Genomic DNA, 12624 nt, shown 5'->3' on the forward strand with positions numbered 1-12624 from the left:
AAACACCAACGAAGAAACTTTCTTCAAAGAAGCAAGAAAAAATTTTATATGGAAAAACGTAAAATCTTACACTTAGGTTCAAATAATTAACTGCTTTAACAAAAATAAGGCATAGTTAAAGCAATAGTTTATGTGTAAAAACTTTTACTTTTCTGTGGACACTGTCAATTCATTCATTCAATAAAAATGTATTAAGCTCCTACTAAGTGCCAGGAATCATGGTAGGAGTTGGTGATACATAGGAAAAAAACTAAACAATCCATGCTCTCTAAGGGCTTACATTTTATGTGTCAAGAATGTGACTTGGCTGCCAAAAAAAAACAAAAAAATCTTAGATTCCATTAATATTAGCACAATGTCCTAAATAAAGCAAATTACATCTTGCTATATCTTGGTCTGATAAGAAGTATAACTGGAATACTGAAATCAGTATTCAATGTCACATTTTAAAGACATAACAGGGAAAGACATACCAACTGGTGAAAGGTCCAGAAACTTTGTCAGTTAAAAATGAAGACTTATGGAGCCATATTAATAGCTGCATGTCTTTCTCATGGAAGAGCATTCAGACTTGTTCAGTATGGCCCCAAAAGGAAAAAAACCAGGAGCAACACGAAGTTACAAAGAGAGATTTGGCTAGATGTAAGGGAAAACTTCTTAACATTTAAAGCTGAACAAGAGTAGAATAAGCTGCTTTAGAAGACAGTGAGTGCTTCAGGACCAGAGATCTTCCAAGAGAAAAAAAATACTTCACTATTATAGGATGCAGTCAAGTATGTTCAGGGACCAGAGGGACTAGACAACCTCTGAGCTCCTTTCTACATCTGAGATTCTGTGATTTAGATTTACATTTGCAGACTATTCTATGGTAAACATTCATAAGAATTTTACCTCAATCACCAAACATAAAATGAGCTACTGTATCTAAAGGAATTTCTAGTGTTTATGACAGTATAAAAGCATACTTCCTATGAAATCTTCCAGGCTTTTCAGAACAAAAATTAAAAACTTACTGCATAAAGAGTTGGTTTCATAAAGTACTTTCAGTTTATTCCACTGAATATCAACCACTGAAAAAATCAAGCACATACATATATCAGGGATTTCAGTGCACAATATTCACATCTAGTCAAATTTTTTTAAACAGACAAATGTTGAATCTAATATTTAATCAAACTTACTCTATTTTCTTGTAAAACCATTACCGCAAAAAGTACTTTATCATAAACCTTGAAGCACTACAAAACTGTAATCACAGTAATTACTTATAGTAACATAAAGCCTTCATTTATGTACAACTTAATACTAAAAATAATAACCTACAAAACACACAAATAAAGTCAGATCTCAAAAATTGGAGAAATATTAATTGCTCATGGGTAGACCAAGTGAATATGATAAAAATAGCAATCCTGCCTAAATTAATTTGCCATACCAATTAAAGTGCCATACCAATCAACCTACAAAAAAATTACTTTACAGAGATAAAAAAATGACAAAATTTATCTGGGAGAACAAAAGATTAAATATTATCAAGGGAATCAATGAAAAAATAAGTGAAGGTAGCCTAGCAGTAGCAGATCTCAAATTGGATTACAAAGTAGTAATCATTTAAAACATTCTGGTATTGGCTGAGAAATAGCATACATACCTTTTGACCCAGCAACAGCATTACTAGGTCTATATCCCATTGAGATTAAAAGAAAAAGAGGGGAGAAAGAACCTATAGGTACAAAAATATTTACAGCAGCTCTTTTTGTGGTGGCAAAGAACTGGAAATTGAAAAGGTGCCCATCGACTGGGGAATGGCTGAACAAGTTGTAATACATGATTGTGATGGAATACTATTATGCTCTCAGAAATGAGGAGCAGCACGGTTGTGAAAAACCTGAGACGTACATGAACTGATGAAAAGTAAAGTGAGAACCAAAAGAACATTGCACACAGTAACAGCAATATTATGCGATGATCCACTGTGAATGACTTAACTATTCTCAGCACCATAATGATCCTAGACAATCCACCTCCACAAAGAACCTATGGAATCTGAATGTAGATCAAAGCATCCTTTTTTTACTTTATTTTTCTTGGGTTTTTTGGTGTGATCTGTTTCACAACATAGCTAACATGGAAAAATGTTTTGCCTGCCTAACACACGTATAATCTATAAGAAATTACTTGCTTTCTCAAGGAATGGAAAAGGGAAGGAGAGAATTGAAAACTAAAATTAAAAAAAAAATGTTAAAAATTATTTTTACATGAAATGGGAAAAAATATAACGTTTTCCACCGAAAAAGATATCATAACCCATAATTCCCTGAGTACTTGCAGCTTCACAAAGTTCTTTCCTCCCAGTTTTACAGAGGAAGGCAACGTCCCAGAAAAGCGATTTACACAAGCCCCAACACTAGCAACGGGAGGTCTGGATCCCTGAGCAACAGTAACCTGGGAGGAAACGTGACACTCGGAGCCCGCCGGTGACTCGCACAGAGCGCAGACTTCACACCAACCCACGTCCTCCCCACGCCAGGACACTTGGCAGAGATCCCACCTACAGGTTATCTGAACCACAAACGGGAACCCCGGCTGTCCCGTCGGTGGGGACTCCGCTCCATTAGAAAGGTAGGGGAGGACTCTCACAAAGCGGACGAGCACCGCACAAGATACAATCGCGGGGTCCAGGGCGCAGGGCAGGGGCCGGGGGCCCCCCGACTCCGCCGTGGGACAGGACTTTCTCCTGACACCTGTCAGCGGGGGGGGGGGGTCTGAAGCCCCCCGCGGGGAGGGCCGGAGGGGGCTTCTCTCACCTCGGCGGCCGCCTGGGGGTCCTCGTCGATCTGCCCGTCCGACAGGGGCGGGAACAACCTGCCGGGGAGACAATCACGTCAGCGGCGGTGAGCGGAGTGGAGAGCACAGGAGAAGAGGGGGAAGGGGACCAGAACCACCCCCCGGGGCCGGGAGCCACTCACCCCGACGCCGTTGCGGGTCCCGCCGCCGCCATAATTCGCGCTGTCTCCGCCGCCGCCCAGGGGGGAAACTTCTGGAGAAACACCCTGCGAGCTTCCGTCCGGAGGAGCCGAGCTAGCGTGAGGGGAAGAGGGGAACGGAGGAGCAGGCGCGGGGACTGACGGGAAGCCGGAGGACTGGCCCCGCGGGAGCCCCGCCTCCCGCCGTGTTACCAAGGCAACCCCCGGGGCTACCCACGCGGCGGCCTCCTCCTCTCCCCGGCACCGCCCCGCCTCCCTCCTAGCTCCGCCCCCTCCGCTCCGCTACGGCAGCCTAGCTCTCTCCCCTCCCCCGCGATTTTCGGAAAGTCCCTCCTTTAACTGTGGTGAGTATACAAGTCTAGTAGGCCTCTCCCATAGATCAGAAGTCAAAGGCTATAAACCGTAGCCGGAATAAATCAACAGCCGTATGAAAAAAACATTCCAAATTATTACTCTTAGGAGGAGAGCTGAAGATTAAAACTTCCAAGTTTCGGCAGACGCGAGATGCAGGGAGGGGGAGGAGACAAAACAGCCACACTAATCCGTGATTGTGGCCGCTGTGGATTGGCGCAATCGGTAGTAACTTGAATTGATGCTTAAATAAGGGCGAAAGTACACACATCCTTTGATCCCGCTACGCCAGGAGGTCAGACAGGAAAAAGGCACCAAAATATCGGTAGCGATACTTTTCGTGCTGGCAAAAACAAAACAAAACAAAAAACCCTGTTAATATTGAGTTCCTGAAGAATGGGAAAGGCTGAAAAGCTGTGATGCCATTTTATTGTGCCTGTAAGAACTGATGGTATACTGTGAAGAGTGTGGGCGTGGAGTCAGGAAGACATAGGTCTGTATCCTACTTTGGGCAAGACAAGTTAATCAGTAGACATTTGAAACCTACTATGTGCCAAACTTTGTGCTCGTTGCCTACAAGGACCTTCCTTATATGTTCTCTGAGGAAATAGCACACAGCAGGAGCAAATGTAAAATATGCACAAATGAGTATTTTGGAGGAGTGGAGCAAGCAGACCCTTGCAGGAAAGTGACCAATACCAGTTGAGTGGCTACCGGGGTTCGGAAAAGGCCTTTTATGGACGGGGACTTAGCTAAGCCTTGAAGGGAAATAATTCTAAGAGACAGACGTGGAGAGGATGGAGGCGAGGCTTTGAGGACTGGGTGTGGAAATCACGGGGGTCCCAGCACCCCTAAAGCTCAACAGAAAGACCAAAGGGAAGGAGGGAACAAGCATTTATTTCGTAGTCGTTCTGTGACAAGCGCTTTACAAACATCTCATTTGATCCTCACAACAACCCTGGAAGGTAGGTGTTTTTATGACTCCTATTTAACAACTGAGGAAACTGACACAGACGCGGGTTTGCCGAGGGTCACGCTGCTGGCTCGTAAGGGGAGGGAGGGGCCCGTGAGGGGAGGGAGGGGCTCGTGAGGGAGGGAGGGAGGGGCTCGTGAGGGAGGGAGGGGCTCGCGAGGGGAGGGAGGGGCTCGCGAGGGGAGGGAGGGGCTCGGGAGGGAGGGAGGGGCTCGGGAGGGAGGGAGGGGCGGAGGGGGGAATAGAGACAGAGATACAAACGGTGGATGGGCAAGGAGGCAGAGAAATAGACAAGCCGGCAAACCCTTAGACAGAGAAGCAGGCTGACTGGCGGACACAAACACAAGCAGTCAAAGTAGCAGGCAGGAAGGCAGGTACCTGCACACATGCACACACGTGAAGTGCAGCCTTCAGCACAACGTGCTGTTATCAGAGGACACGCGCTACTTCCGGCCTCACAGCCGCCATCCTTACGTCATGGCGCATAGAACGCGCCAGGACGTCGTCTGGCGTGTCGCGTCACCATTCCACGATCTCGCGTTTTCCCGAGCAACAGGCCCGAGAACGACTGTACCTCCGGGACCTGGCGGAGTAGAGGGCGGTGGGAGTTTTGACTTCCGGGTATTAAGCACGAAGCTTCCGGTTTCCTCTGCGCCCTTTCCCTGCTAGTCTTCTCCGAGGTCCAGTTTCCGTTTCTTACCCCGGCTTTCTTCTGTCTCCGACTTTCCAGAGACGTCGGAGCAGCGATTGGCCGATGGCCGATCCTTCGCATTTTAATGGGGGCAAAGGAAACAAAAAAAAAGTAAAGCAGCAGGGGAGGGCGATCTGAATCTTGCTTGGGAGGCAGAGATCCTCGGGTCGAGGCCCGTTTCTGTTTCTTCCTTGGCTGGATTTTATCCCTAAATCGGGGGGACAGTTTTACGATCCCTTCCCGCTCCGAGTCGATCCTAAGATGGGCCGGTGTGCCTGGAGGGTGGCGAGAAGCGTGGGCTTGCGTGGTCTTTTCTCCCCATCCCCCACCGCGGGCACACACCCCGTTACTGGTGGCGTGGAGGTACAGGGGATCTCCAGAGTCCAAGTGAGAGTTTAATCTTTAATTGCCCAAAATGAACGAGGCCGTTTGGAGGGCGCCTTACGACGCGATTAAACTTGCCCAGAACTTTTGGGGACGTGGGGTGGAAACGACCGTCAGCCGCCTGCTGAGTTTCACGTGGAGCCTTAGCGATCACGTGAGCCCAGACTTCCCAAGGAATTGTCAACAGAAGTAAATGCACATTGTTTTCGGTTGGGTCCGTTTCACTGTGTATTTGGGGTAAGGTGTGAATCCCAAGGGAGATTCCGCTCTCCTTAGCCCTGTTTGTCTCTCGGTCCTGTGCTCGCAGCACTAGTGCCCAGTTTTATTTCATTTTGGCTGCAAGGCAGGCCCGTAGGAGCAAAGAGTTATTCTTAAAAACCTTCATAATTGCTAGGTCTTTTTACCCCGCATGCTCAGGCTGCCTGTCAAAGCAGTCCATCTTTTAGTAAATCTAATGGTTCTTCTACTAATCCTTCAACGTGCCTGATGTTTATCGTAGTGTTAATCAGACAATTCTGAAATAAAACCAGTAACTAAACAAGAAAAAAAATACATTTTAACCTATGGATGCTCAAGAGTTGGAATCTGAGAGAGTGTCCAGTTGGGAAATGGCTAAAAAAAATTATGGATGTGATGGAATATTATTTTGCTGAAAGAAATAATGGAGATGAAGATGAGCAAGCAGACTGGCAAACAGATGGCCTTAAACAGCAGACTACTTACTGTTAGGTAAAAAGGTATTTTGCATCATTATAAAAGACACTTGTATTTCACTATCCAGAATCATTGATTTCAGTACCTATTGTAATCATTGTATGAGATATGTAATCCTTTTTATTTGGTATGTTAACAAGGTACTCTGCTTAATAACTTACTGGGTATAAATTTTATATTAGAAACATTCTCCAATGTAAATTAAAAACTATATATCCTGCCCTAAAAACAAACAAGAATACTTGAACTTTTCACATTATTTATTCAATAATAAACCAATTAAAATACAAAAGATTTAGGAATTTCAAAAATTTGTCTTTAAATACAAATTCACTCTGTAATAATATGAATACATAACATTAGGCCTCTAACCAATGATTTTTCATCTATAAAAATCTCTATACTAGGAAATAAATTTGCTGAAAACTTTATTTTTTTCTTGTGAAATTAAATGTACAATATTTACAGCTGAAAAAGTATTCTAAAACTACTCCATCAAAAGCCTGGATATGTATGCATTTATGTGTGTCAGCATGTGCACGTGTATGTATATACACATATATATGTATAAAATTCCCACCCCCCACCCCCCATTCCCATTACATAAAAATCAGGAACAGAAAAGTTTTTATAAGCTATTGACAAGTGAGCCAGATTGACCCAAAACTAAATTTTTTCAATAAAAATTAAGTAGGCACTTAGGAACGGTATCCCTGTTTATTCAGACCACTAGTATATATCATTTAGTAAACCATGGCCATCATTTACTAAATGCCACTCAGTAGTCTAAGGAGTTAAAGAAATCTCCAGGTAAAACATACATATTTGGCAAAAAATGCTGATCAAGAACTACTGTGACATTGGATTTTTTCCTCAGGCATAATTTATTTACAGTAACTTGACGTTTTAAATGGTGTAATAAAAATGTTTAGCATGAGACTATTGAAATCAGAATATTTAGAGCTAGAGTTCAACTTGAAAACATGTTAACAGATAATAGCAATTTTTTCGTCCTATGGGAGTGTGGAAATTACATCATTTGCCAACCGGCCACAGCTTTAAAGAACACCTAATTCCCCAGATGAAGAAATTGAAACAAAGAATGGTTAATTGATGTGCCCAAGGTCACACAGAGTTGAAGTCCAGACTAAAGCACTCTAGCGGAGCCCTGGAATGCCCCTGCAGGTACTACTTGCAAAGCAGCCCAGATTGAAGACTGAGTTTCTCTTTTTTTCTTTACATTTTACATACCAATTCTTTGTGGCACACAATGTTAACAGTGGGAAGCAGATGAGCAACTGAAATCAATTTTAAAAATTCATGAGATAGACTTTATACAAGTGGAATGAACATAGTTTCTATATAAACTCACTGCTGCCTTACATTTAACTAACATATTTACATAGGAAATAAAAACTATCATAACATGGAATCAGAAAGGGGATTTTAAAAAAAAGATAAAAGTGTAGCAATTAAGACAAAGATCTCAAAAGAAAGCCTTCATAATATAAAATGCATGTTCCTTCATGCTTTAATTCTAAAATATGTCCATGCAGCAGGTGCAGCATTTTTTGTTTCTTTTTAACATTTAAGAGAAAAGCACAACTAAGTTATGACTAATAATTGCCAAAATTATGGGGCTCTAATGTTTGCTTCTGAATCAAATCCTTTATATACAACCAAAAATATTGCAGTAATTTAAAAAAATAAATCATCCATAATTCGTTTGGTATATTAGTAAGAAGGCGTTTCCAACTGTTCACTGTCTCTTTTCACAGCCACCTGGGGTGAGAATCCATTGGAACTTGACACCATCACCACAATGGGCTGTGTCTGCAGCTCAATATTCTGCTCTGCTTGTTCAAGGTCTTGTATCCTGTTCTCTTCCACCTCCTGTTTCATCATTTCTTGTATAACAATTTCCTTTGTGTCCTGTGCTTTGATTACTGAAGTGATCACAGTGCCTGGTGGATGAGCAACCAGCTGGGAATTTCGAGGGGAAAAGGTCACCACAGGAGTAGTAGCACTAAAGGACGGAGATGACGTTGGACTGAGTGTCCCGTTGCAAATGGTCTGGACATTGCTAGTAAGAACCTGCTGTACGTGGGCAGGACTGAAAACAATAGAGGAAGGAGGAGATCCTGGCTTTGGGGACTGCAGCATGACATTTTCTTTCAGGACAGTCATAGGCTGTGATGATGGAATGGCTTGTAAAATAAATTTCTGAGACCCAGTTCCTGATGCTGGATCTGTGCTGGCTATGACTGTTGTGAGTGGCACCGTCTGGAGTGTGACTGTATGCAACTGCTGATTCCCAGGAGAAACCACCACAGGAACTTGGGTAGGAGTCTGAAGAGCCCTGTTGAAATTCCAGAACACAAGCAAGAAAAATGAAACCACATCCAGACATAGTTAATGTCTTTTAAAATGAAAAATTATGCTTACTAGACAAGATTCTTTTTAAATGTCATTCTTTGACTAGAGTAAGTTGTATGAGCACTGTGCCCCACACCCCCATATGAACATTGAGGGAGACACCCATTAAGACTATAAAGTATAGAAAACCTGAGAAAACTCAAGTGGTGATTGTTCTCATTAAAAACATTTAACTTTGTAATTCCTATATTTCTTTATGTTATCCTTTCCACTCACATGGTCACTCATCCCAGTTTCTCATCATCCAATGCCCAGATTACTGCAATAAGCCTTCTTGTTGGTCTCCTTGTCTGACATCTCTTCCCTCTAGAGTCCACCCTCCACCATCACCTCCCCAACCTCACCCCAATTCAGTAAACTCCAATTACCTCTCAGAGCAAATGTAAAGCCCTTTGGAATTTAAAGTCCTTCACAGCATGGTTGCTTCCTACCTTTCTAGTCTTACAACTTACTAACCACCACTTACTCTCTGATCCAGTGAAACGACCAGCCTCTTTACTATTACTTGCAAAAAATACTCCCTCCTCTCCATTCAATGGCCTTTTTCCTGGCTACTCTCTCCATCCCTAGAACGTTCTCTCCTCGCTTGCTCCAATCTTATCATCTTTCCTTCGCCTCTGCAGAGCAACCAATCACCATGATTTTGTTTAAGATCACATTTGGAGGCAGAATTTGTTTTATCTGCTTTTCAGTTACATTAAATGTATTTAATTCCACTATCTTCATCAGAGATTCATACAATGGATCAGAAAACCTTTACCATCAAAAAACCTAACAGTATTATTCACAAGAATGTAATATAGAGAATCAAAATTGTGAAACTGGCATTTTATAATGGAAGATACAAATGTAACAGATAAAAGGTGAAAATCTGAAACTCTACTAGAGGTTCCTCAAACGTCATTAAGTCGGATGTAAGGTTAAGTTTTCTGCAAAGACGAGTTATTCTAAGTCACTTAAGAAGGTGTTATGATTGTTAATTCAGACAGCTAACAGCTAAGCTACTCTTATAAATAAATACATTAAACTGTATTAAGATTACAAGTTTTGTATATGTGGGTATAGGGAAAATTTCAAATTTTCAGAAATTACAGGTATTAGCTATCCTTTCTGATAGAAGCAGAAAAGGAAGAGGGGCATCCTCTTATGCTCTGGCAATATGACACTTTTCTATATTATAGCAAATGATTTTAAGAAGATTCTAATCCCTGGCTGACTTCCCCTTATTACTTAATAATAACTGTAATAGTTAATTAATGAATACTTATATAATAGCATTTATTATGTGCCAGGTACTTTGCCAAGGACTTTACAATTATTATCCCATTTGATCCTCACAACAACCCTGGGATACAGGTGCTATTATGCCCACTTTACAAATAAGGAAACTGAGAAAACAGAAAGTGAGTAATTGCCCAAGGTCACACAGCTACCAAGTGCAGAGGCAGGATTTGAACACAGGAGTGTTACTCCAGGCCTCAAACTCTATCCATTGGACCAGTGTATCATCGCCAGTGTTTCAAGGACACTTCCCCAAATCGCTTGTTGGTGTCTTTTTGTCCCCCAAGGGACATTGTACTAAATTTCAGTGCCTGCTGTATGAGCCTATGAAGATGAGCAAAGTAAATTTTATGTATTGAAAAACCAAATAAAACTTGTATTTGGTTTGAATTAACAGCAATTCTATGTCCATTATTATGGGCAGTTAAGATGGATTTCTTTTAAATTATTTACTGCTCTAAACAATTTTAAATGGGTTCTGTTTATGTTAATTAAAGTGAAAGTTGTGAACCTGCAATCCTATACCAGCTCTGTCACTTATTGGTGACTTTGGGCAAATTAGTCTGGAGTCCTCAGTTTTCTCTACTGCTTAAAGAGGAGATTGGAGCAGATGAGGGGTGTTTAACTCTTTTGTGTCATGGACACCCCCCCCCCCTTTGGCAATCTAGTGAAACCTATGACCCTGTTATCTGAATAATTTTTTAATTAAATGGAGAAAAATGCTAAATTTCAGTTAAGAGGTTAATAAAAATAAAGCTGTAACTTTTTTACCCTTCCAAGTTCAAAGGCCTTCGGAAATCTGTGTACCTCTTTAGAGTGCCTGGATTCAATCTTCTTGGGGCTACATATGTGATTCTATGACATGGATTTATTTTGGAATGGAAAAAGCATAAAAAGGAACAAGCATAGGAATAATAAAAGGGAAATGAATGACAAGTTGAAGTAGAGGGAGAAAAAAAGTGTATCTCCAAAAATCTGGATGGGTTCATCTGAAACATTGGTTATCAGAGGAGACTCAAAAAACAATCGTCAAGAGATACAGATTACGATTTATGGGCAAAAAAAAATCCTGAGGAAAGGGAGGCTTCTTAGGTTAGAGGAAAGGAATAGCCAGAAGTTGGATCCAACCATAGGGCTTCAAAGATGCACCAGAATGCCACCATCTTTGCATTTTCTCTGGTGTCCCTCAAAGCAGGAGAAGAAAGGGGGGAAAATAAACTAGAAGAAAAGCAAGAAATGTGGGATCCTCCAAGTCAAAAAGCCTCATTCTTATGCAAAGTAAGAAAACTGATTTGGAGCCAGCAATTTTAAGAGAGAAATATAAAGAAGAGACTGCTAAACAGGTTATTATTATTATATTAAATATTTGTATATTAAAATATTGTATATTAAAACAAAATAAGATGATGAAAGGGATAACTTCCACCTAAGTAGCCGCAGCCTCAACTCTACTCAACAGAGACAGAAAGGACCCACAGAGGCTCATCTAGTCAAACCCCTACCCAAATCATCTATGTCTTCTACAACAGCCCTGACAAGAGGCCAGTTAGCCTCTGCTTAGCAACCTCCAATGACAAGTTACTCCCTTTTCTCACAAAATCTTCTGTTTTACTTTCATAGACTGGAATTACCACTCCATAGCTTCTACCATTAATCCTAGTTCTGACCTCTTGGGCCAAGCAGAACAACTCTGATTTATCTTTTGACATGGCAACATTTTCATGTATTTGAAAGTTAATTCTGCACTGGTTCCTTCTAGTTCACAAAAAAATCTTTACATTTCCTCAATTTTGTAAAAGCCTCCCTTTGACTCTCCTATTCCATCAAGCTACCATGTTATGTTTAGGTTCCTTCTTATCAAACTTCTTGCTAAAGCAGATTATAATAAATATTCATAGAAATGCTTTTTGCAGTTGCAAAAAAAGTACAAGTTATATGCCTGTCCATTAGAAAATGAAGCAGGTGGAGGGTATAGTAGATAGAGTACCAGACCTGGAATCAGGATGACTCTTCCCAAATTCAAATCCTTGCCTCAAATACTTACTAGCTGTATGATCGTGGGCAAAGTCACTTAACCCTGTCTGCCTCAGCTTCCTCATTTATAAAATGAGCTGGAGAAGGAAATACCAAACCACTCCAGTATCTCTGCCAAGAAAACCCCAAATGAGGTCACTAAGAGTCAGAAAGGAATGAAAAAATGGCTGAATAACAGATAGGGAATAGCTGAAAAAAATTGCAGGATATGAACACAATAAAATATTGTGCCCTGAAGAATGACCAATATACGGAACTCACAGAAACATGAGAAGATCTATATGGGCAAATAGAAGAAAAAAAGAAAACTTAGGAGACTATATTCACAATAACTAATAATATTTACAAATAAATGAGGATAACACTGAAATACAAAACAATTCTGACCAAATACAATGATCGATGGGTCTTCTAGATGACTAACGAAAGAACATTCTTCCTGCACTCTGAAGAGCAGTGGTACATAAAGTAGAGAATTTTGTCCACTTCCTTAACGAGGTTGCTGAGAAGAGCAGAGATAAGAAGGGAGAAAAGAAAAAACTACAAGGAATTATTTATTGGAAAGTAGTTATTATAAAAATGCATAAAACATTTTTAAAAACAATCTAACCCACCAACCACTTTCCTTCTCAAATCTCTTATAGTATGGTTCCCTAACAATGCTTCTACTTGAAATGCTTTCTCAAGGCATTGATTACGTCATTATTTCCAAATCTATAGACCTGTTCTCATCCTTCATCCTTGGTTTCTCCACAGCTTGACATTACTGACAT

General features: G+C 41.1%; 2 protein-coding genes and 1 long non-coding RNA gene across 19 annotated transcripts in view; 1 reads left to right on the top strand and 2 right to left on the bottom strand.

Annotated features, from left to right (window-relative positions):
• The window catches only part of SUGT1 (SGT1 homolog, MIS12 kinetochore complex assembly cochaperone), an 80427-nt gene extending 77173 nt beyond the window's left edge, over positions 1–3254 (bottom strand). The window contains exons 1-3 of one of the 3 annotated variants that reach the window (XM_072617103.1): positions 2970–3037; positions 2808–2865; positions 1014–1070 (exon numbers count right to left, since the gene is read on the bottom strand). In XM_072617103.1, the coding sequence (XP_072473204.1) occupies positions 1014–1034 (21 nt within the window). In that variant the 5' untranslated portion in view covers positions 1035–1070; positions 2808–2865; positions 2970–3037. Of the gene's footprint in view, positions 1–1013; positions 1071–1651; positions 1738–2807; positions 2866–2969 lie in introns of those variants that run through there. The other 2 variants (XM_072617102.1, XM_072617104.1) reach the window with 2 other exon arrangements.
• A 420-nt stretch (positions 3255–3674) lies between these two features.
• Positions 3675–8717, top strand: LOC140509528 (uncharacterized). 2 transcript variants are annotated; one of them, XR_011968801.1, is made up of 2 exons: positions 3675–4303; positions 7879–8717. It is a non-coding gene; the product is annotated as an uncharacterized lncRNA (long non-coding RNA). The 2 variants fall into 2 exon arrangements; XR_011968802.1 differs by lacking the exon at positions 3675–4303 and adding an exon at positions 5565–6115.
• Positions 6343–12624, bottom strand: part of ELF1 (E74 like ETS transcription factor 1) — a 127105-nt gene continuing 120823 nt past the window's right edge. For all 14 annotated transcript variants that reach the window (XM_072617095.1, XM_072617086.1, XM_072617094.1 and 11 more), the window contains one exon: positions 6343–8459. In XM_072617095.1, the coding sequence (XP_072473196.1) occupies positions 7835–8459 (625 nt within the window). In that variant the 3' untranslated portion in view covers positions 6343–7834. The remainder of the gene's footprint in view (positions 8460–12624) is intronic.

The sequence above is a fragment of the Notamacropus eugenii genome, chromosome 6, assembly GCF_028372415.1.
Source record: "Notamacropus eugenii isolate mMacEug1 chromosome 6, mMacEug1.pri_v2, whole genome shotgun sequence".
NCBI lineage: Eukaryota > Metazoa > Chordata > Mammalia > Diprotodontia > Macropodidae > Notamacropus > Notamacropus eugenii.